At 42.1% G+C, this 24,137-nt stretch overlaps 1 protein-coding gene across 1 annotated transcript in view; it reads right to left on the bottom strand.

Moving 5' to 3' along the window:
- Window positions 1-23,505, bottom strand: part of EPG5 (ectopic P-granules 5 autophagy tethering factor) — a 55,051-nt gene extending 31,546 nt beyond the window's left edge. The window contains exons 1-16 of the mRNA XM_062512779.1: window positions 23,458-23,505; window positions 18,233-19,159; window positions 15,881-16,124; window positions 14,905-15,041; window positions 14,243-14,350; window positions 13,166-13,239; window positions 11,407-11,515; window positions 10,981-11,095; window positions 10,213-10,363; window positions 9,170-9,325; window positions 8,659-8,816; window positions 5,160-5,314; window positions 4,435-4,575; window positions 4,043-4,207; window positions 2,729-2,851; window positions 256-515 (exon numbers count right to left, since the gene is read on the bottom strand). Coding sequence (XP_062368763.1) covers window positions 256-515; window positions 2,729-2,851; window positions 4,043-4,207; window positions 4,435-4,575; window positions 5,160-5,314; window positions 8,659-8,816; window positions 9,170-9,325; window positions 10,213-10,363; window positions 10,981-11,095; window positions 11,407-11,515; window positions 13,166-13,239; window positions 14,243-14,350; window positions 14,905-15,041; window positions 15,881-16,124; window positions 18,233-19,159; window positions 23,458-23,505 — 3,071 coding nt within the window. The remainder of the gene's footprint in view (window positions 1-255; window positions 516-2,728; window positions 2,852-4,042; window positions 4,208-4,434; window positions 4,576-5,159; window positions 5,315-8,658; window positions 8,817-9,169; window positions 9,326-10,212; window positions 10,364-10,980; window positions 11,096-11,406; window positions 11,516-13,165; window positions 13,240-14,242; window positions 14,351-14,904; window positions 15,042-15,880; window positions 16,125-18,232; window positions 19,160-23,457) is intronic.
- Between the last annotated feature and the right edge of the window lie 632 nt (window positions 23,506-24,137).

Genomic DNA, 24,137 nt, shown 5'->3' on the forward strand with positions numbered 1-24,137 from the left:
TGAAGAGTCCAGCACCATGCTCTGGACACCCCTTTGAGATGTCTGTCCACATTAATGAGAACCCCTCTCAGTCCTCTCCAGACTGAGAGGCCATGCTCCTTAAGAGAGATGACAAGCTGCTCGACCCCTTCCATCACAAGTCCTATACTCTTTAAACAGGCACAAAGCTGTTAACAACCCTGCAGCTCAATGTTAGGGAGGCTGCTCAGTCCCTGGGGCCATCCACCCAAGGTAAACACTCCAAAAAGCTCTCACCTGTGGCCCAGGGTGGTCATTGCCAGTGCCAGGTAGCAGCCAAAGGGGATGTTTGCCTTCACAGCCTTGAGCAGGGGGTGCAGCGTGACTGACTCAGCCGTGTCCAGCGCGCTGTCGCACACAGGCACAGCCAGCCCACTCTGCTGCACCCCACGGTCATTCCTGTGCAGCTTCAGCCTCAAAATCAAACTCCAAGCCCACTGATTGAAGGAGCTCTCTGGTGTTTCCCCGTAACGAACGATACTGGCCAGGTAAGAGACCTGGAACAGAGCAGCAGGAGCAGGAATGAGAGGAAACACAGCCATGACACAGCAGAGGTGGCACTTGGTCCATGGAAGGGGAGCTAGATGATCTTCCAAACCAAACCTACTAGGATTAGACACCAACAGCAATTACTTTTTAGACACGCCATGTAGTTTATCTAAACACTCTCTTTCTGTGACCTCAATTTCTACCTCCCTCTCCTTCCCCCCATTCCTTTAGGTAAAGGCTATCAACTTACACTGTCTGCTTAAATTTTTCCAAGCTACATGGTGACCTTGAATTAAATTTTAATACTGGAAAAAAAAAAAGCTAGACACAGCCATCAATAATGTTTAAAACACTTAAGACTGATAGTGAAAGGAAACAGAAAAATCTGTGTAAAAATATTATCTGTCAACAAAAAGCCTAAAACCTGGCAGCCTCTCCTTAGAAAAAAAGCCTGCATGTGGAAAGGCAGAGTCACAAACATACACGTCTACTGTCACAAAGACCATGTCTAGATCACAAGGAATTGTAAATCTCTGGGGGAGGGAAAATGTACATGTTCTGGCAGAGCAGTGTAAATTGTAGAGCTGGAGGGCAATGCAGATATTTCATCCTCTCTGAGGTACAAGAACCTAAGCACTATTTTCCCTCAAATTCTAGTCAAAGGCTCATGCAAGTCAGGACAGATTCAACAGTACAAGAGGCAACTGGAGCTGACATTGGCTTAAAAAAGAGAATTCATCAGGCTGGCACAAGATAAACCATGATTTGGTAGTGCAGAGGAGCAAGTCAGAACAGAGCAGAGACAAGAGCAAGACAGATTCAGAGTGTGGGGAGAAGAGGCTGGGGGAAAAAAAGTACAGAGGAAGAGAAAACACCATACAAAATAATACTGGGAAGACAAAGCCCAGCACAATGCTAAAACCTCTGAAGAAATAAATACAAACATCTTTGACTGAATATCTTTGGAGGGGTTTGACAGCTAGCCTGTAAACCAAACTGAGTTAGTAGAAAAAACAGCAATTGATGAATTCTGATTGTATCCATAGCAAGGAAGAAGACAAGGCCGTTAGCATGGAAACTGGTTTAAAAAGATACATGAAGGGATTTTGTAGTTAGACTACATGCTAGGTAATTGTGTACACATACCTTACTAATTTTTTGCAAAACTTTTGCCAAATATATTGACGCTAATCGCTTTGCACCAATGAATGTAATAAATTATTGTGATGTAGTTAATGACTTAAGATCACGCTTTGTTAAGAGTGTATAAACTGGAGAACACAGAATAAAGTGGATGACATTGTTATTCTGTTCAAGTGTGTGTGTATGTCACGTCCGACCACATAGTTACAAATATCCAAAACAGGGATTTTTAACCTTGATCTTTCTATCCTTCCAGTCACATTCTATAACTTGTAACTATCCCTTCCTGAGCCCAGTGTGCTGTAAATTCGATTTAATAAATGTCTGTGGTGTGCTCAGGTCACATAATACTGCCCACTGCTGAAAAGCTCCAAATGGGATTAACACTTGAGTCTTCAAAAAAGATGAGCTGGAGTGAGTTCTCTTATGATCAGCAGCAATGAGAAATATCCTTGCATTAGCAAGTACTGTCTACCTCTGCATGAGTAAAGGAGGAGCAGTTTGTGACTATTCACAAACCTGCAATTGGGTCAAAATTAAATGTGTATTTCAAGACAGAAGGAGAAAGACTGTTTATAAGAGCACAGAGTGACAGGACACAGGCAATGGCTTCAAACTGAGATACACTTAGATTAGGTATTAGGAAGAAATTGTTCCCTATGAGGGTGCTGAGGCCCTGGCACAGGGTGCCCAGAGCAGCTGTGGCTGTCCCTGGATCCCTGGCAGTGTCCAAGGCCAGGCTGGACAGAGCTTGAAGCAGCCTGAAATAGTAGAAGGTGCCCCTGCCATGGCAGGGGGAAGCACTGGAAGCTCTTTAAGGTCCCTTTTATCCAAACCATTCTATGATTCTGTGATTCTCACACAGATGTTCAACAGAAGCCTAACAGTACTTTCAAATAGCTCTGCGGGTGCACCCAACACTGAGTGTGGGTATGTTATGAAACTGTAGTTGGACAAAGAACAGCTTTAAAAAGAAGAACAATAAAAAAAAAAGATGACTTTGTTTCCCACAGGGCAAGAGCCTTTCCCATTTATAGCCATCCATAAGTTATTCCTTGCAAGTAAGGAGAAAGGATACCTGTTTTATGCTTTCAGAAAGCAGCCCAGCATATGGTTTTTGGGAGAGATATTTCTGATATGCTTCCAGGACCATCAGTGCAACTTCAGAATGGATAGCTGGATCCAGGTGAAGAGTATTCTGCTAAAAACAGTGTCAGAACACAAAACCTCAAGTCATTTAAGAGGTCTCTACAACTGTACATTCAGCTGCACCACAGAGAAATAAATCCTAGTATTTTTTTCTCACTGTTCAAATTAATTATCACAATATCTAGGCAAAAATCTTGCCCAGCGAAAAAAATTCAGCTCAATGTTAAAGAGTAACAGACTCTCAGTGGGCAATACAAAGCCCAACAACTAGATTATTTTTTTTTGAAAACCATCATATTAACTTTTGACATGCATTTTATGAACACATGATAATTAATCAAAAAATCCATAGATGGCTTTTTAAATTATATAATACAGAGACTTGAACTGTTGCCTTTAAAAACAAAGCCAAATCCCATCACCATATTTTTTATATGAAAACACAGCAATTCCTCTCAATTCCCACATTAAAAAGCCATTTTTCTCCATATCAAAGGGCACAGACATGGCATTGCTATTGTACAACAAAGAATTGTTAATTCTCCCTAGCATTCACTTTTCTTTACGTGTCCACAAGAAACAAAGGGGAAAAGTAAGTCAATATTCAGGTGCAACCATCAGCGTGGCAAGGAGGAGTGTTCAGGATGACCAAATGCACAGAATGTAATGCTAAACTAAATCACTGAACACAGGCAGCATTACTCCCCCAATCTACTTCTGCTTTTCTCTGAAATAGCATTCACCCTCAAGTACATCCTGAAGTCATGGAGCTCCTAGAGTAACTCAATATTATGTTAATTTAAATGATGTTCAGGGATTTGAAATATCTCATTTCAATCATTACTTCTCTTGCACTGTGAAAAACATACCTAGACACCAGCATGCAAACTACAGTCACACCAGACTCCTACACATTTTTCAGAAGATTCCTCTATTTCTGCAGTCAAAAGCATTTTAATCATGTGACTCAACAAATTGTCCTGCCAGCTATATCCTCATTTAAAGAGGAAAAAAAATCCCTGCTTAAATATCTCTTTTAAACTCAGCTGCAACACTAAAAGAAAGCAGCACAAGGCAGTGCTGTAAAACTATTATGAAATTCCCATTTTGTGCCATTAGGTGTATAGCCATAATATAAAAGCATGCAGTTAACTGTTTTGAAATTTTGTTCTACTCCCAGGTTGAGTTAAACTTTTGCTCAGAAAAACCAAGAAGGTTCAAGGCTTCTGTGTTCAATACCTACCTGCACACCAAATCCCCAGTTCAGCCCTTCCAAGATAATGCAAGCCAGTTTATTCTCCACTGCTGTCAGGCTGTAATTCAACAACCAGTCACGGATGAGGGCTATCTCGGATGAAGAAGGCTTCCACAGGTACAGGGGCAGTTCTTTAAACAGATATAAAGAAACCTTTGAGGAGAGAGAGCAAAAAGTGCAAATCAGTACTCAGCACACAACAATAATCAGCACTGTGCCCAGCTACTTGAAAGGGAGGTATGAACCAAAACCCTCCCTCAGATAGTTCTTTAACACATCCATTCATACCAAGCCACATCTTATCACACAGCATGGTACGGCTTCTAGATTTACTTATGTGTCTGATTCAAATTATTTAAATTATAGATATCAGCACTTACCATCCCCACTTTCTCAATGGTCTCTCTAATCCGATCCAGCAGTACAGAAATGATCTGTGTGTGGATGCTGGCAATGGCTCCCAAGAGCTCTCGACCAACCTTGGAGAACGCCTCTCTTGTGGAAAGACTAACATAGGACACCTGAGAAGATGAACAGGGAGAAGTTACTGCTCCTGGCTGACCTCCACTAACATGGAAATAAAATGTCTTTTGGAAAATACAGGACTAAATTGCTCTTGGCAATCGCAGACAAATAAATACCCATATGAAAAGTGAAACTGATTGCCGTAAAAGACCAGAAAAATTCTGTGTCAAAGTGCCAAAAAAGAAAAAAATAATCCAAAACTAACCACAGGAACAACACAGCCACAGGCACTAAAAATAATCTCACCAAAAACAACAGGAAAAACACCACATAAGGAATTCCAGAGTTACAAGTTAGGCCTGCATGAGAAAAATAAAACAAAATAAATGTATTTTTCTTTATTTGTTTCAATCTGGCTTTGCCTAGAGAAAAGCTGTTCTTTTTCCCAGAAAAAAAAGAAAAAAAAAAAAAAAAAAAAAAACAGTTCTTCAGGCAATTTTAATTCAGTATTTTTTAAAAAAACTTTTTTAATTCCATGATATAATAAACTACAGAAGCCATGAAAGTTTCACACTCCCACTGTTACAAATAAAAAGAGCATTTTCATTCTTTTCCTGAATGGACTAGTAACATTACTCACCTCATATATCTCCAAAACAACAATTTTGATAAAATCCTCATCAACATCAGCCCGTTTGGTTTGTGCCATCTGGGCAAATGTGGTGAGCAGACAGATTTCTTCTGAGCAGTTCATTGACTGGAGATACTTTTCAAACTGTGCAAGGTGCTCTGGGTCTAGAAAAAGAAGTAAAGTGAAAGAAACATGATAAAAGTGCAATAGGACACACATTAGCAGCATAGTTATTCACTCAAATCCCAAGGAAGTGATCTGTGGAGATCATTCCATGCCAACTACAAATAAAAATTCTGCAAGTATCTAGCCCCAGGTCTTGATTATGCCCAAGAGCTACAAGGAAAGGCTAGTTTTAGTTTCCCAAATAAAATACAAGAAAAAATACAGGATGTATTTGTTTGGAATCTATCGCTGAAAACAGAGAACTGTACTTGCAAGCAGGAAGGCTAAGAGATGCTTTCACTCAAATTCAAGGGAGGTTTCCTTTTAAACTCAAAAGGAGTATTGCCAAAAACAAATATTCAGGGTTTGGGACAACAGGAAGGTAAGGATAAAAGGAACCTGCACAGGGCTTTATAATGTATTTTTAATTTTAATTAGAGTCTGTGCAGCAAAACAAGCACTGAAAGCAAAAAAAGTTTTGGATAGTGATTTGCCTTCTCTGAAACACAACATGCCAGTAAGCACTGTTTACAGTGACTTTATCATAGCAGCTGAATATACAGAAAAAGCACCCATTGTGCACTCAGCTAACCTGAACACACGTGTGCTCAGCATACTTGTGATCAAACACTTGGGTTACATTCTATTTTAAGGGCTTTCAAGAATTTTGCAACTCTACTCCAACCTGAGAAGGTCAAAACAGCTCATGGAACAGTATGCTGGAGGATTATGCAATTTAAGAAAACAGTTTCTTCCAAACAGTATGAGGAACTGCAGTGCTGATAGACAGAGCAGGCAAAGGGGGCATGCCATGCACTTCCACTTCCTAATGCTGTTTTTCATCCTTATGGCAGAAGTTACAGACAACTGTTTTCCCTTATATGTTAGGGGTTTTTTTAACATAATGCAGAAGGACATTAAAAACGACCACATCGTTATTTTATATAGAGGCACAGAAGAGTGACCCATAGTGGGGAGAAGGGGTCAGCTGTGGGCTCCACACTGACCTCAAACCCACACCAAGCCACAGCCTGGGACTGAAGATGGGGACAAGGAATAAGGGAAGCAGAGACTCCACCAAAATCCTGTCATGTCATAGAGGAGAAACAGCATCTTCACCATCCATTTGCTACTTGAACCTATTCCTTTCCTCTAATCACACTACAATTCAAGTTCAGGACATACTAACAATCAGACTTCTCAAATCCTGATACTGGCAGCAAAGAAAGTTGACCACAAATAAAATCATACTGTCTTTGAATTAAAGGGATATTAAATATTATCTCATTTCAAATCCCTGCCATGGGCAGGGATGCCACTGACTAGGACAACAACTATGCTCCTGATGCCTTAGGATTTTAGCTTTTATATTTTTCATATATTTGTAATCATGCAGTTCTTTAGCGTATAACTCTAAACTCCAATGTTAGTTACTGCTTTCCTATTTTGGTCAGACAAAACAATTCCTCTAAGCCTGGGAATCAACCTCACTGTCTCAGATCCCAAGAGATGTAAACAAAAATGAGTTGGGGAAGCAAGCTTGGGGTAAATGACTTCATTACCTGAAGCTGTAATTGGAAGATTAACCTCCAATATGCAAACGGACCAAACTTACAAAAATATGGAAATTTGTGACCCCTCATCCATTTCTAGGTGTAGCCTAGGGGGGCTTTGTCTGCTCAAAATGTACCTGAAGGCTCTTCAAAAAATATTATCATTTTTTTATTCCCTTAATTTTGTCTGCCCTCTGCTTTTAGGTAGTCCTCGTTCTACCACCCCTATGGATTTGATGCCTAGAGCTTCCACCAATTACCAAGGCTTGCTTTCACCTCTAGATTCAGCACCCTTTTCTTAATTTAGGAGAGGAGCTCACTAAAAAAGTTTCTCTCCCAAGAAAATGTTAACATCATGGTCTTTCAGGGAATTAATTACAGGAAATTAAGCATTCATTTGTTAAGTGTTGGTTAAAATAAAATATTTCGGGAAATTAGATGGATTTCACTGAAAGAACTGTTGATATTCCCTGTCTAGACACTGGTGAAAAACAGTATTATGCTGACAGAACTAGATGAGGAGAACGAAGTGGATAAAGAAATCCTGCATCAGCATACCAGGGACTTTGAAACAAAAGTTAGCTAGAAGCAAAACAATGCCTGAAAAAGATAATTATATTTAAAAAAATGTGTGTTTGTTACTGCAACCCATAATAGATGCAGTAAAAATTTGCTAGCAAAACCAAAAATAAAGACATTCTACTGAAACAGCGTAACAGTTACTGTTTTGGCTGGCAAGTGCTTATCAGATCAGCACTTCATCAAGTGCACACAACTACAGTTTTGGTATCTCTCTCCCTTTCTGTGTGAAGGGCCTTAAAGGTTAGCTGAGTTTGTACAGAGTCAAGATACACAGTAACCTCTCAGAATCACCATTTTCTCCTGCTTCTCCATCAAGACTTGATAGATGGGGTAACAGCTATCTGGGATACCAGCCAGCTGAGAAGTAAAACTGACAAAAATGAGATTTGCTCTGCCTGAAGACAGCAAAGAAGCTGTAAAGTAGGGAGCAGTAAACTGTTTGTTTACCTGTCCCCCTGTCAATCAAGTTCTGAAATATCCATGAATACAGCAGCAGAGGGAAACTAGCATTCCAGCTGGCCTCTAAATAGCTCTGCTATAGCTGAAGACACCACGTTCACAGTAGAGATCAACATGGGACAAAAGTCAAGAGGAAATAAAAATAAAACATGCCACTTAGGACAAGAAATGCATGAAAAGAAGGCCTGAGATAAAGGAAACATAATTGGGGATGATAAGCAGTCTCCCACAATGTGAGTTACTAAAGCCAAAATTAGCAAGTTTAGTGGGGAAAAAAAAGGGCTCTAAAATTACATTCTTTATAGAACTATCAGCAGCTCAACAGTCAACCTGTCACAAAAAAAAAAAAAAAAAAAAATCAACAAACCCAACCAAAACATTGCTACACCAATCCTAAGTGATACAGAAGTCTGTACTTTAGGATTTAAATCTCACTCTCCAAGTGCTGTTGAAGGTCAAGATGGGAAGTCATATGAGAACTGACAAGAAGTACCTCCTGTATGTCACTCCTGCAGCTCTGAGGCAGGCACAGAGAAAACTAGGGCAGTAAATCAATTGCTGTTAGAATTACAATTTGGGCAAACAGGTAGTGGAAAACCATGAACTGCCCAAGATATTTCTGCGGCCACTGGACCAGTCACACTCTCAAGGGTGCATTTAACAAAGCAACCTGCAAAGAGATAAACCCACAGCTGATGCAGCAGCAGCTGAATGGATTAGAACTGGTTCTGTGGGGGGAGGAATTTTACCTCTGAGTCTTTGCTTGTAGTCAGCAGGCTGAAGAGTAGAGCAGAGCTGCTCCAGGTGCTCGTTCTCGGCACAGTGCATGACATAGAAGAGCCTCCAAAGCATGTTGCAGGACAAGGTTCCATAAGGCATCTCCGACATGAACAGCCAGACTCCCAACCTGTTGGATTTGAAGAGGCAATTAGGAAGAGCTCCACCTTGATAAATCCCAGCATTTGGAAAGGAGACATCTCTGGCCCACACCTCTGCTACACAACAGAATTAGGAATGTGAGGATGTGTATCAGCACCTCAGATTCTGAGCCAACCTCATTCTGAACTGACCAAGATTTCATTGCTTCTGCCAGTTACTACAATTCATAGCCTAATTCCACCCCACCTTGATGTGACCAATGCACTGAAAAATCCTACTTATTTCAGTCTTGTTTAAACCTTGAGATATTTAAAGCTACTCCAAATCCCAGTTTCAAGTATTCAACTCCTCCAAAACTAAGCCACTGAAGGGATTACCCACCTTTTTGCCTTCAGAACATGTAGAACAGCTCTAAAAAACAGCTCATCAAACTCCAGTTGCAATTTTTCCACAGAGTAGGGCTGTTCTACTGATCCATACTGTTTATTGCCACTAACATACTGGGCCCAGTGGTCACTCACATGACACAGTGTCATCCTATACAGCAGAGAAAAAAAGCCAAAGAAGGATCATTAAGTATGTTGCCACCACAGGAAAGCACAGACAAGGAGCAACCAGATCAGAGTCCAGCCACAAGAGACATGTCCAACATTTTGCCCTCTTGGTTCCAGAGGCTTCTATATAAATTGCATCAGCCAAATTTCTATGTTCTCCTTCCTTGGTTTTGCAAGCAAACAAGGCATAATATTCAGTCGTACCAAATTAGTTTGTGTGTGACCTTTGAAGCCTTAAGTAACTGTACAGGATGAAAGGGCAGTACATACAGAAAGCTCACACAGGAATAATTACACTGACAAAGTTACTGCCTCCATAATACAAAGAAAAAGATGGATTTTGTTTCTGATGACACTCTATTTCCCCTCGAGGATGCATACTTAGAAGCCACGTAGAGTGAATGCTAGAGATATATAAATAAAGAGCAGCTTTTAGGCTTCAATTACATTTACTTACTGCAACACTAGGACAATTTCAGGGAGCAAATTTAAAACCTCAAAACAATTCTGGGTAACAAGAGAAATAAAACAGTAACATTGATTATAGATATGGGAAACTCAAGTGATTCCTGTTTGCTGGGTTTCAGTGCCTATCCAAGACAAGCCTAACAACATCACTAATGGAAGTCAGCCCAATGTTGCATAGCTCACCTGGATCCTTTGCACACACAGCATTCAGATTTTGCAGTTTCCCATTTCAGATTCCCAGACTGGCCAACCCTGAAGTGACCAAATGTCAGAGCAAAACCTACCTGAGAGCTGTTTGGGTGGGGCTTGATGTTTGATTCTAGGAACTTGTTAGCAGATCTGAATATCAAATAGCTATTTAAAATAGATTCAATCACACCACAAAGAAAAAAATTTTCTTACTTGATGAGGTGACCAATTCTCTTCACAAACTGTCGGTAGCGTGCTCTGTTAAACGTTTCTAACCCCACAGACAGAAGCTCAATTAAGGAGTTTGCAAAGGCAAAAATCTTCATCATCTTCTGGGGAGATGTTTTTTCAGGAAAATAAGCACCTAAGATGGAGACATAAAAATAAGAGTCAAAAAAGTGTGATTTCTGGATTTTTAACTAACTTAACAAGCACTCAAAGCAACTATTCACAATATTGTGAACTGAAATGTATGCTTTGTTTAAGTAATGAACAATAACTACCTGCTAAGTATGAAAGTACAAATAAATTATGTAAGTAGTAAGCATACCTCTGGGCAAGCAATTACCTTCATGCACTTGTCCAGAGATTTTAAAACAAAAAAAAAAAAAAAAACCAAAAACAAAACAAACAAAAAAAAAAAAAAAAAAAAAAAAAAAAGAGAGAAAAATTACAGTAATGTTACAACTAAAAGGCAAGGGGGAAAAACAGTTCTGAAAGCACTTTTGGGAGTTAACTGACAACCAAATCCAAACTAAGGGAAAAGACTCTAATGTTCCCATGCATATTGCTATGAGGTTTTTATTTATCCCATATACATGGCATATACTTCCATCTCATCTCTTCAGCCTGAGCAGTTGAACAGGTTCACTATTATTTTTCTCACAGAGTTTCATAATACAGTAGCACTGCTGGCAGTGGCAGCCATGAATTTAATTAGCATAAGCAAAATGAAGAACAACTCTCTAGCAACTGATTTACCTTCAGAAGTAAACCCAAGGAACTGCTGAAAGAGTTCATGAAATGGGAACTGTGACAACAGAGCAATCAAATCATCTTCCAAGAGTAGAATCCAGCTTGTTTCAGGATCCTCATCCTATAGATAAATACAGGTGCTGTCAGTAGCTTTACAGTAAAATCAACAGTAAAGGGCTTCACTATTGTACTAATTACAATAGTTTTGTTAGGAACAACTGAAATATTTGAATTCTTTCTGCAAAGCTGGAAGCTCCACTCTCTACAGCTATACCACAGAGTTAAAAGAAGACGAAAATAGAAGCAAATTCAAATCATGTTTTTTAACTTCACAAGTCAAGATTTTCTTCATCCATTTCACAAAGATCAATGAGCTTGAAAAAAAGCATCAAGGACAAAACAAAGAGAAACAAAAGAAGTCGCCTGCTGTACCTCTTCTCCTCCTTCATCTACCAGAGTCCAGTTCCCAGATTCCTTTCCAGATGAAGAGGAACTTTTCCTTTCACTTGGTTTCATATGGCACATGAAGTCAACACGGTTTCTGGTTTAAAGTAAAAAATCAAGTGTAAAAAATTAGAAAATGAAAACATCTGAATTCAGTAATCTTTCTGTTAAGGGAAGATACTAAAAAAATCTAGATGCAAGAGGAAGAAATTAGTAAGGCAGAAAGATGCCTGGCAGGAAAGGCCCTGGTGGTGCTGGTGCCAGCAGCTGTACATGAGCCCAGGTGGGCAAGAGGCCAGTGGCCCCTGGGCTGTCCCAGGCAGGGTGTGACACAGCCCCAGGGCAGTGCCCGTCCCCTGGGCTGGCACTGCTGGGACACCTCCAGTGCTGGGGACAGCTCTGGGACCCTCAGGACAAGAGAGACAGCGAGGGGCTGGAGCGTGTCCAGGGAAGGGAACGGAGCTGGGGAAGGGGCTGGAGCCCCAGGAGAGGCTGAGGGAGCTGGGAAAGGGGCTGAGCCTGGAGAAAAGGAGGCTCAGGGGGGACCTTGTGGCTCTGCACAGCTCCCTGACAGGAGGGGACAGCTGGGGGCTCTGCTCCCAAGTTACAAGTGATAGGACTTAAAACATCCTCAAGTTGCACTAGAGGAGGCTTGGATTAGATAATTAGGGAAATATTTTTCCATGGAAACTTGGTCAGACACTGCAACAGATTGTTTAGGGCAGAGATGAATTCAACATCTCTGGAAGTTCAGAAGGCTTGTGGATATGGCACCAGAGAATATGGTTCAACAGTGGACAAAGTAGTTCAGGGTTAAGGGCTGGACTCAACAATCTTAAAGATGTTTTCCAACCTAGAAAATCCTGTGATTGTAAATTCCTCTAGGATAACCTGGCTCCTGACATGCAGGAGCTGTAACAGACAAGCCTCAGCTCTTTCACCAGTAAGAGGAGACCCTGTGGAGGCTCTGAGCTCTGGTATCAACATTTAGAGCAGCACCCCAGACACATTAAGTTGGCCCTTGTTCCAAACACAAGTATCAAAAGGCACTGGCAATACACATTCCCCCAGGATATACTGGTTTCCCCAGGCAGTTCTAGAAAGGAAATATAAAAAGAAAACCCTTTAAAAGAACAGCTTTCAGTAAACAAGACTCCCACTTAACTCAGATCCAAACTATCAAGATCACAGTGACAACCCTAAATACCAGCAGTTTGATTCTTTGACCTCAAAATTTGGGCAGAGGGAGAGGCAAGTTATGCATTTTATCTGGATAACATAACCCCTTTCATTTGTGACTAATTTCATTAACCAGCTTCTCCAAGCACCACATTCCTACTAGATTTTAAAAACAAATTTTTAAAAAAGGATGAAAAATATATCAAGAAGTCCAATGTGGACACCAGCTTAACACCTTTACTCAGGGGATTCTATTGCAGAGACAATATAAGAAGCAGGTGCCAAGCAAGTGATATTTCAGAACAAAACCTGTGGATCTCTCAGTCTTCCCAAGCTATTTCACAGCTGAAAGAAAGTTGCATCATACTCTGTACAGCACAAGGAGGCACCGCCAAGGCTGAATTTTAAGATGAATAAGTAAAAAAAGAGTTTGAATTAAACTATGAATCTATTTGTGCTTGATTTTATGACTTTGCCTGCAATGAATTTTCTGAGTTTTACAAGTAGATTGTGTGTTGTGTTTTCTACTCTTAAATAATCAGATTAATAAAATCATATTCATACTTACTTGACAGGAGACATAAGCAAGGCAAGAGATTGCATGAAATGAAAGACACCCGATGGGTTACCCAAGACTTTGATCTGAAATTAAATGCAGAAATCTAAGTAAATCTAAATAAGCAAAGGGCAAATTATTCTTAGCAGAGAAATTCACATCTTACTAGCTTTTTGTTAAGACTCAAAAGAATCCATAAAAGACAGCACCCACACCCTGGACAAAATATTGCCATGGCAAAATACTGTGACTTGTCCAAAAGAATTACTTAGAAGAACTGAAAGAGGGAAGGAAAAAAAGTCCTGATCAAAAGCTCCATAAAAACAAAAAAAGACAACCTGTCTCTTTGTGTCACAGGTAGGTCTGGGCACCAGGGGTAATTCAGACACTGAGGACAGGGGAAGATGAAATCCTACCACATTAGGTTAGTTAGACGCAATGATATTAAAGCTAATTAATTCCGAAGGTAATTTATTCTATTCTATACTTCTTTTGCATTGTTTGCCATTCCTGTTAGTGGAATTGAAGCCTTTTCCTGTGACTACATTTCCAACATTTTCTCCTCCTAGAAAAGCAAGTATGTTCTTTGAAAGAGCACCCTGGTGCATTTGGATAGCTGCACTCCCTCTGACCTAGACCACGCAAACCCTTTCCTTTGTTCCTGAACTTTCCAGGGAAACCAATCCCACTTCAATGTATAGGACATCAAGTCTGGTCCTCCTGATTCCTTACACATCACAGAGCTGACTCCAATCTGATTTTTTATATACTGCTGGTGCTTCAAGTCTAAATATGCTTTCCACTTTTTGCAGAACACTCCCAAAACCTGGTGCATAAGGCCCTGACTACCCTTCATGGAATCCCTCCAGTCAAGAGTGAAGTGTGTTCCCCTGTTAACCTGCACATGGTTGGCCTGACATGGATAAATGTATTTCCTGACAAACCCCTCACTGCCACCGTAATTCCACACACCTGGAAAGACAGTGGGATTAAGGACAGGAGGGATTAAGCAGGCATAAGCCACTCTCCTCTTTTACCCACGCCACTCCCACTCCAACATGCTGACAGTAAAGAATTGAACATTCACACCTGAATGAATGGACAAGCCCACTCGCTGATGCCAGCTGGACAGCGAAGGATGTGGTTGAAGAGGAAGAGATGGTCACCTGGACAGCCAATTCTCTGCAGCACAGACACCTAGGGGGAAGCATATTGGAAATCAACTAAATAATTTTGAATTTCGTTTCCTTACAATCTTGCTAACTAGAGTAATACTGTTCATTTCTTTTCTATGTTCAGAGCATGTTACAGGAGAACAATGTTTAAAATCTGTTTGCTTGCCTTATGAGCCACCAACCATTTTCTTTGGCATGAAGTAATTATTTTTTCTACAACTGCATTAAAATCCAATTTATTTAGAAATTGGCAAGAACAGAAGTTTCTCAAACATGACAAGCCTGAACAGCACTAATTTCAAAATAAGTAAAAGCAGAATGATTATTATTAAGCTAACTGTGAGCAGTGATGGCTGCTCAGGTGCCCGTCCTCACTGATGCTGGTTGACTTCATCAGACAAGGGAATCAATTCTAAAGATCCACTAAGAGATTCTGTTCCTCAAGCAGGACAAACCCCCACCATAAAAAGGATAACACTGTTCATGGGACAGGGAGTGAAACAGCAACACTTCCAGAAATCATTCCCAAACTCATCCTGTGTGTTGGATCAGATATAGCCATGTCTACTCCCTCACCAGTCTCTGCAGCCACATGAGAAGGTCACTGTGAAACTGAGGATCTTCAATAACCCTGCGAGTGAAGCTGAAAAGGACACTGATACATTCCTTCAAGTGGCTCAAGTCTGAAGAGAGATTTTCTGACTGCTTTGAAACTGTAAATTAAAAACAAAATTAATGAAGTTTTGACAAGAAGTAGCAGCAGGAACAATGGGTTTGGGGCTGCATATAAAACTGTATCTGCAGACACCAAGATATTTCAACACAGCTTCCTGCTAAATCTGTCAGAAAATAATACTTAGAGTACTTTGTTTAATCTTATAATTAAGCTCTGGACACCAATTATAAGAAGAATATACTATGGTTACTCTCACAAAAGGCCTTCCCTCAACATCCACTATATAAGAACCACCATTTACTACTATGCTTTACTAAACTTTCTGGAAGGTAGAGTGCAAAGGAAGGAGCAACAAGAAAGAAAAATATCTGGGGTAGGAAGATAAGAAACACTTCAGCTGAAAGATTATATTGGCACAAATTCAACAAAACACTTAAGATCAAAACCAAAAAGATAATTCTAAATATTAAGAGCTTAAGATTTCGAATGGACTTCCAAGAGGAAGTAAAGCAGGAAAAATATCCAGCTCATTTTAGAACTGGGAAAAAACTTTATCAGATATTGCCTTGGACAACAAAAGATTGGGAATTTGGGTGTCCCATCCACACAGTGTTTCTGTACAGTAATCAGTATCCATCTACAGCTCAGACAACAGAAGTCACTCCTGCACTCAGCTTTTACTGCCTAGTGATAAAGCCAATGGAACTGGACATCTTCCTGCGAGAAAAAGATTCCACTGATCCCTATATCAGATCAACAGTCTTTTGCAATAGAGGAGAAACACTCCAATTCCACCACAAGACTCCCAAACTACAGCTGCACGAGGTGCTGGGCACCCTGACCAGAACTGGGAGCAGTCCAAACCAGCAAACACACCTTGCTCTTGCTGCTGCAGGGCCACAGATCTCAGCAGGGACGAGCTGCTAAGCAATCTGTAAACATAGGACTCCACTTGCAAGCGGGACAGCACCGAGGTGTAGGAGTGCAGAGCCAGGGTCTGGTGCACGTGCTCTGCTTTGGCCTCAAACAGCTTCTTCAGCTCCCCCAGCACACTCTCGTTCAGCTCCACTGTCTGGTAGCGGTGGTGACCTGTCACCTTGCACTGATCTGCACACACACCCTGAAAAAAGAGAGCAAATATTTTATGTCAGCAGTTCTGACATTTTGTTGGGTCACCCTAACAGAAATCAATCATGATATAACCCTCTCCTAAACAGATCTCAAAGCTTTCATAAAAGGGGATATTTCATAAATGGAAAGACAAACATTCGGCAATATCCTGTGTGCTTTTTACTGAAGATTCATATCCTTGACTCTTGAAGAAAAAATATATTATAAATCCTCAGTACCTTAGGTTTAGAAACAGCCAGGAGTTACTTGCCTGCAGCACTGAGAGATGTGAACAAAACCAGGTGTCTCACTCCCAATGAGTGCACCTGCTTCTTAGTTCACAGATTTCCATATATATTTGGATCTGCTATTTTAAACCTAAAGCATTCACTGGAACATGTTAAATATTTCCCACACTCACAAGACTGGTAATTTTCAGCAATTCCCCACTGCATGTTTAAAATATTCAGAAATTACTTGTTCTCTAACCTTTACCCAAACAGAAATTAAAAGCTCACAGGTCAGTTTTCCTCTGCATCATCTCTACTTCTTCAGCACAATAAAAATATAATAAATAACATTCTTGTTATTATTACAATACATAAAATTCCTGTTAATCCTTTATGCAGCAAAGAAACTTTGCAGCAAAGAGCCAGCACTTTGAAAATTTACCTTGAAAACATCCCTGTGTTTCCTAAATTATCAGAATAAGAATTTTAAATTGGTATAAAGACAACAATTATTTTGCAAACACAATAAATATATAGTGAATTTGGATTAAATAAAGCAAGTAGCAATCTTAGATAACTCTATGATGACCTTAGAGGATGCAGGAGTGAAGCCTAATTTGTTTTTGGTACAGAAAATGATCACTGCAAACCTCAGAGTTCAGTGAGGCTCTGTGTTATTCCCCAAGAAAATAAGAAAGAATTCAGATGTGTTCAATTCCTCAACTCTGATGAACTGCACTCACAGACACAGTAAAATCTACCCTATGCAAAGGTGTTCAGCATCTCTGGACAATTTTGATCATGTGTGGGCTATAAATAGCACCAGAACACTTTCATTCACTCCCACTGTAACACCGAGCTCCAAAGGCAAATGTCACAGAAGGAGTTTGGGGGAAAACTTTTCTGATGTGTGCCCCAAAAAGCTCCATAAACCCCTCTGGTTTGCAGACAAAAATGTTACAGAGTACCATGCCCACTCTGGAAGTAATAAAAACCACAGCTACCCTTATGGTACAAGTTACTGCATCGATGGAAACTGTCTCTACAGCTGGCAGCAGGCCAGCAGGACATGACTGCTACAGTCACTCCCCCTCATGTCCCCACATCTGCTTGGAGTGCTGTGGTACAAACTTCACCTGACTCCACGGACAGAAGTGGGTACAGCTCATCATTTCTGTCCCCAAGTAAATCACCAACACATATCCCACTGCCCTGCACACATCAGAAGTTAAAGAGAATCAAACTACAAGCTGTCCTAAGTCTGAAGAAGACGATATTCTGATGTAGTGGGGGTCAGTGGGGAGACAGAAAGCAGAGGCAATAATCTCTGGAGATGGAACTGTCAGAGCCAGAGGAAGTCCAGAGGAAGCAAAGAAGTTGGTAGGAAGAGCACCTTCCCTGTGAAGACAGGCTGAGAAAGCTGGGGCTGTTCAGCCTGGAAGAGTGTAGAGACCTCACAGCACCTTCCAGTATCTGAAAATGGACTACAGGGAAGCTGGACAGAGATTCTTTATCAGAACTGTAGTGACAGGACAAGGATTAAAGGGATTAAACTGGAAGAAGGGGAAATTTAGATTAGATATCAGGGGAAAAAAAAGTATTTACTGTGAGTGTGGTGAGACACTGGCACGGGTTGCCCAGGAAGGTTTCCCCAATCCCAGCAGTGCTTAAAGCCAGGATGGGTGAGGCCTTGAACAATCTCATCTAGGAGGAGGTGTCCCTGTCCATGGAAGGCAGAGTTGGGAATAGAAGATTTTTAAAGTCCCCTCCAACCCTTAATATTCTGCAATTCTTTAACAACAAAACAGCTGAGCTACGATAAACCTATAAAGCAAGTAAAGTTAATTTCTGAATAGTTTGGGCTCAAAAGTAGCTCTAGCAATGGCACCTGCACAGTTTTCTGTTGCTCCTTGAAAGTCCATAATCTCCCCTTCACATTTTGGCAGTCTGTTGCCATGGCCTGCAGCTCTGCCTCAGCCAACAGCAACTGCTTCCTGCAGCGCATGTAGTTCAGGAGCAGCTCATAGAACTCGTGCCTGTCCTGGTGAGCCACACTCTCAAATTCCTCAGCGTAGGAGTCAACATTCTCCAGCCAGGAGCAGGGCTCAAAGACTTTCAGCTGCTCCCTGGTGAATGGCACCAGCTCTGGCTCGGAAGGGAGCTCTGGGTAGAGCCTCTCGTGGTGCAGCAGGGGCTTTACTGCCATGATGGTGGGTTTCTCGTAGGACAGCTCCAGGGACAGGTCTGGATAAACTGGGCGCGGAACGCGCGCCTTGGGTTTCTCAGAGCGCTGCGAGGTGCTGGGAGGAAGATTCTCTGAAGAGCAGGTGAGAGGATCTCTCAAGTCTTGTCGGTTGTCAGCTCTTCTACCCTGTACAAAGCCCATCACTAACAGAGGGGGAGGAGCGCTGGGCTGAAAGGTGCTACTCAATAAATCAGAATTTCTAGATCTGCTACCAACTGCCTCCACAGGGCTCTGAGGTATGTCCAACTTGTTCTTCTCGCTCTTCTCAACATCCCCCACACATTCCTCCTGGGAAGGACCAGCTTTGGCCTGCTCTGCATCTTTGGGAGGCTCCAGAGTCCCTGCCAGAGCCCCTTCATCTGCTGAAGATAAATGACTTTGGGGGATGTCAGACACATCATTTATAGTTTTCCTGTTGTCTACTTCATCTCTGAGCTGAATTTCTGTAAATTCTCCAGGATGGTCCACTTGCACTCTCCTGGCTTGAGAAGACCCTTCTGCCACAGCAGGCAGGAAAACATCATCAGGTTCTTGTACCTGGGGCTCCTCACTACTTTTTTTCTTCTTTTCCTTAGAAAACAAAAAATTAACAGTGTCACTGCCAAGTGAATCTCTCCACCTTGCACCCCAAATCCCACCAACACCAAAAAGTAGTATTTGTCAGCATTACGATTCCAAAAGCCCTTTTAAACACATTAACTTCCATAATACTAAAGATAAAAAACAAATATACCATACAAATCTTTGCTCTCTAGCTGTTCCATGACGACTGTCTACCAGTGTGTGTTTTCTTGGTCAGCTCTTGCACAAGGCTTCAAATTTCTAAGTAAAAATCTATAAATATCACAGGACAAACTGTTTCATTAACATAGAAAATAACCAACATAACACAACCCTGATACCTAAGAAGAGTTACTCAATTTCACCATATCCACAAAAAAGTTAATCCGTGATCCAGATCCATCTGAAGTTTTACAGAATATTTTAGTGACTGGGAAAATATTTTCAAAACAGCAATTTCAAAACAAAGCAAGTCTGGAATGAAACCCTTAGCTATATTCTAAAACCATGGTAACATCTGAGCAATTACTGAAATACCTATTTTCAGTAGGCAATATACACTGGAGATGTAGAAAAACTTAACAGTGCCATTAAAACTGTAAATCAATTTAAAATTACAATTAGTTTGAGGGTAAATAATTCCCATAAAACTAAAATAAGGTGTAGATTAGCTTCCTTCTTAAAAGCACAGCATAGGAAATAAACTATGACTTTGACTAATCACTCTGCCAGTTTTTTGTTTTACAAATTGGCAAATGATTTATAGATTGTCAATCTGTAAATTGTGTAGACCTAGCACTTTATTAGGAGCAAAACTGAGGAGTTAGGTCACAGTGCTCCAGTTTTGGATGACCCAGATAAGGTAGCAATGAACACAGGCAAAATGAGTACAAGCTTTTAATATGGGGAAACAATAATAGGAAAAATATGACAGTTTTAGAAACTTGCTCACAGTATCACATATATTTTTACTAAACTGAATGTTTATGCCTTAAGAGAAAGCACAAATGAAAGCAGCTCAAATCACAGCACTAGATCACCTTGACCTCAAGGCTGATTTTATTCTGAACATATGGTTGCAGGTCCTTTACAAAAAAAAGTACTCTGGCTTTGCTTTCATACTGTTTTCTGGTTTTTTAAAACCTGTAAATACTTCTGATCACAAAACAGCTCTGACTCACAAGCTAAAGCTGCAGGTGAGAGGTTAGAAATACATCAGCGCAATTCTTTAAAGCCAGGACTTGTCATAATAAGCATCTCCTGACAATTACCTCAAAGTCAATAATTTCCACAGGACACTGTATCACTAAATCATATATATACAGTGTATTAATCCACATAGTTCACAAACACATGTGGTTCTCTCCCATCTACAATCTCAACATTTCCTCTTGCAGTCCCTATACAGAATGAAATCCCTTTACCTCTCAGTATCAGCCTGCATCCCCCTCAGACACAGCTGTTTTTAAAATTTATTATGTGCCTTTCAATTCTCACTTTTCTAGGGAAAAAAAATGGTTTAATTGTTAAAAGAGATTCCATCTGAGAAACAACAAGAGAAATCAAGTTCTGAACTAAACCACCACAGAGGAAAATTCTGCTTAAGCCACGTATCAAAGAATCCCAGAATGGTTTGGGTTGGAAGGGACCTTCAAGATCATCTCATTCCAACCCTTTTCATAAGCAGGGACACCTTCCACTACCCCAGGTTGCTCCAAGCCCTGTCCAACCTGTCCTGGAACACTCCCAGGGATGGGAAAACAGAACCTGGTTATCAGTCTTGCCTCATGCCTGACCACTCTCCTTCCACATCATCAATGACCCTCAAATTCTAAGGACACTTGACACTTTTCATGAACCATCTCTGGAGCAACCCTGAAGCTTTTTCTGGAACCACCTAACAACAGCAGACAGACAGAAGCAAGGGAATAAAAAGTGATTTTATTTATTGAGGGGTCTTCAGGTACATTTGGGGCAGATGAAGACCCCCAGGACAACGGGGTCATGGGTTTTCATGTTTTTGTAAGTTAGGTCCATTTGCATAGTGGGGGTTAATCTTCCAATTACAGCTTCAGGTAATGAAGTCATTTACCCCAAGTTTGCCCCATCAACTCACTTTGTTTCCATCTCTCAGGGCCTGTGAGGTTGATTCCCATATTCCCTTGATTCCCAGGACTAGAGAGGAATTGTTTTACTTTACCAAAATCGGAAAGCAGTAGCTAACACTGTATAAAGAGTTAAAGAGTTATACACTAAAGAACTGCAGGGTTACAAATATATGAAAAATATAAAAGCTAAAATCCTAAGGCATCAATCTGAGTGCCATGCACAGAAACAAGCAGAAACAGGGGCTCCTCTTCACCACTTCCAAGTGCACATAGAAAATAACCAACATAACAGGACCCTGATACCTAAGAAGAGTTACTCAATTTCACCATATCCACAAAAAAGTTACTCCATGTAACCACCTCACCGTGTCTGAATCAGTCTGGTGCTGCTGGTGCTGCACAAGTTTAACTTTGGGACTACTATTGTCAGAAAGCCCTAGGCTCCATTCCACCACTTGGCAGCTCTGTAGCTGAGCCAGCCTTTCTCTCAGCTCACAAGAATTCCAGCTTTTCAAAGGATTACAGCTTTTTCTGTGGCATGGGAATGGAAAAGTCGTTAACGTGACTGACCTGCAAACTGCATCCTCGGGCACGCCAAGGTATAAACAGAGGAGAGCAGCATAATAGCAACAGAAATAAAAGAAATGGGTCATGTGTAGCACTGGAGAATCCAGGGGTCTCACATGTGACACCTCCAGTGAATTGTTTCACAGTGAATTTCACCTGGAAGGGATGGCTAAAGACTAGAGTCACCACACACATGTCCTTAATGAAACAGCAGTGTCATCCATGACTCACCACCTTCCTGCAGGGAACCAATTCTCTTAGGCAGCAGTTTGAAGGTTTGACTGCCTTGCACACGCCAGGGGGCTGAATCAAAACCAAAACAATGACACAGTAACTCTTCTGGGATTGTTTTTCCCTGCAATCTTGACTTGCTCTCCATTCACGAAGCACACCCACACCTGACACTTAGATTTAGCCCTGCTTTTACAGAACAATGTTCAATTAATTCAGTGTTTTCAAAGAGCTTTGACAGTCATGACTTGAATGTCCTTGCTCTACATGCTCTTCCACAGGGACAACAAGAAAGAGGTTAAGAAACCAAGGAAAACATTTCCACTTTGTGAAGTAGTTCAGATCATTCCCACAAACATTCTGTGCAAAGAACATAAAGCCTTCAGAAAGCGATCAGTACTAATATCAGGTACAAGGAACACACTCAAAGCAGGATAAAAACCTAGGAATGGTGATACTTAAAAACTGCACCACCGGCTTATGAAGAAGCAGCACTATCATGTGTTACACAGAGCATCACGTTCTAAGCATTTCAAAGCCAAACACAGACAAGAAGGAGGATCACAGAATCACTGAATGGTCTGGGTTAGAAGGGAACTTAAAGACCACCTCATCCCACCTCTTGCCATGGGCAGAGACACCCTCCACTGTCCTAGATTGTCCCAAGCCCTGTCCAACCTGGCTTTGGACACTGCCAGGGATCCAGGGGCAACCACAGTTGTTCTGGGAAATCCATTCCAGGGCCTGCCCACCCTCCCAGCCAGCAATTCCCAATTCCCAATATCCCATCCATCCCTGCCCTCTGCCAGTGGAAGCCATTGCCCATGTCCTGTCCCTGCATGCCTTGTCCCCAGTCCCTGTCCAGCTCTCCTGGAGCCCCTTCAGGCCCTGCCAGGGGCTCTGAGCTCTCTCTGGAGCCTTCTCTTGTGCAGCTGAGCACCCCCAGCTCTGTCTGTAGGACTGTCTCCCCACACTACCCTAAAACACTGTAAATGCAGGTAAGTTCCACTGCTGCACACTGCCTCAGCTCTCCTACAGGACACAGGACCCCTGAGGAGGCCGTACGACAACATAATAAAAACCTTGTTTACTTCCTGCCACAGCACAAGGCCTATCACAGCTCCCACCCGCCGGCAAACACGACAAATACATAGATACGGAACGCAGAACAGCCGGAATCAGCAGGAATATTTTTACGAAAAAAAAAAATACAAAACAAAACAAACCAACAACACAGCAACATCACCCACACACTCTCCCCCGCTCTCCACCTTTCACCATTAGAGGCCGCACAAACACAGATGTAAACACGGCCTGGCCCGAGCACCGCAATACGCAGGACCCTCCCTCGCCCTCACCGCCTGTGAGGGAGGCCCTGAGCCCTCGTCCCCGCCGCGTTACCTTGGGGCGGGTGCGGGCGCGGCGCGGGGTCCGCACGGCCTCGGCCATGGCCGCGCTGTGCCCGCGCTGAGGCGGCACCGGGCCGCGCACGGAACGGCGGCCGGACACGCCCCCGCGGCACCAGCCAATCACAGGGGGAGACGGGCGGTGAGACACGCCCCCACAGCAGCGACCAATCACAGACAGGAAGATGGGCGGTGATGAACGCCCCCCGAGCATCGGCCAATCGTAGAGTAAGAGATGGGTGGAGAGACACGCCCCTGCCTCAACGGCCAATCGCAAGGAGCGGATGGGGTGTGGGCGGGGCCATGGCCGTGTGGGCGGGGCGAGGTGACGCGAAGAGGTGGGGAGGGGGCAGAGGGAAAAGAGTGCAGGACACTGCACGGGGACATACAGACAGACAGACACTGCAGGGACAGATAGACACTGCACAGGGACAGACGGACACTGCACGGGGACAGACAGACAGACAGACACTGCAGGGACAGACGGACACTGCGCAGGGACAGACGGACAGATAGACACTGCACAGGGACAGACGGACACTGCAGGGACAGACAGACACTGCACAGGGACAGACGGACACTGCACGGGGACAGACAGACAGACAGACACTGCAGGGACAGATAGACACTGCACAGGGACAGACGGACACTGCACGGGGACAGACAGACAGACAG

Source organism: Cinclus cinclus, chromosome Z (assembly GCF_963662255.1).
Source record: "Cinclus cinclus chromosome Z, bCinCin1.1, whole genome shotgun sequence".
NCBI classification, from domain to species: domain Eukaryota; kingdom Metazoa; phylum Chordata; class Aves; order Passeriformes; family Cinclidae; genus Cinclus; species Cinclus cinclus.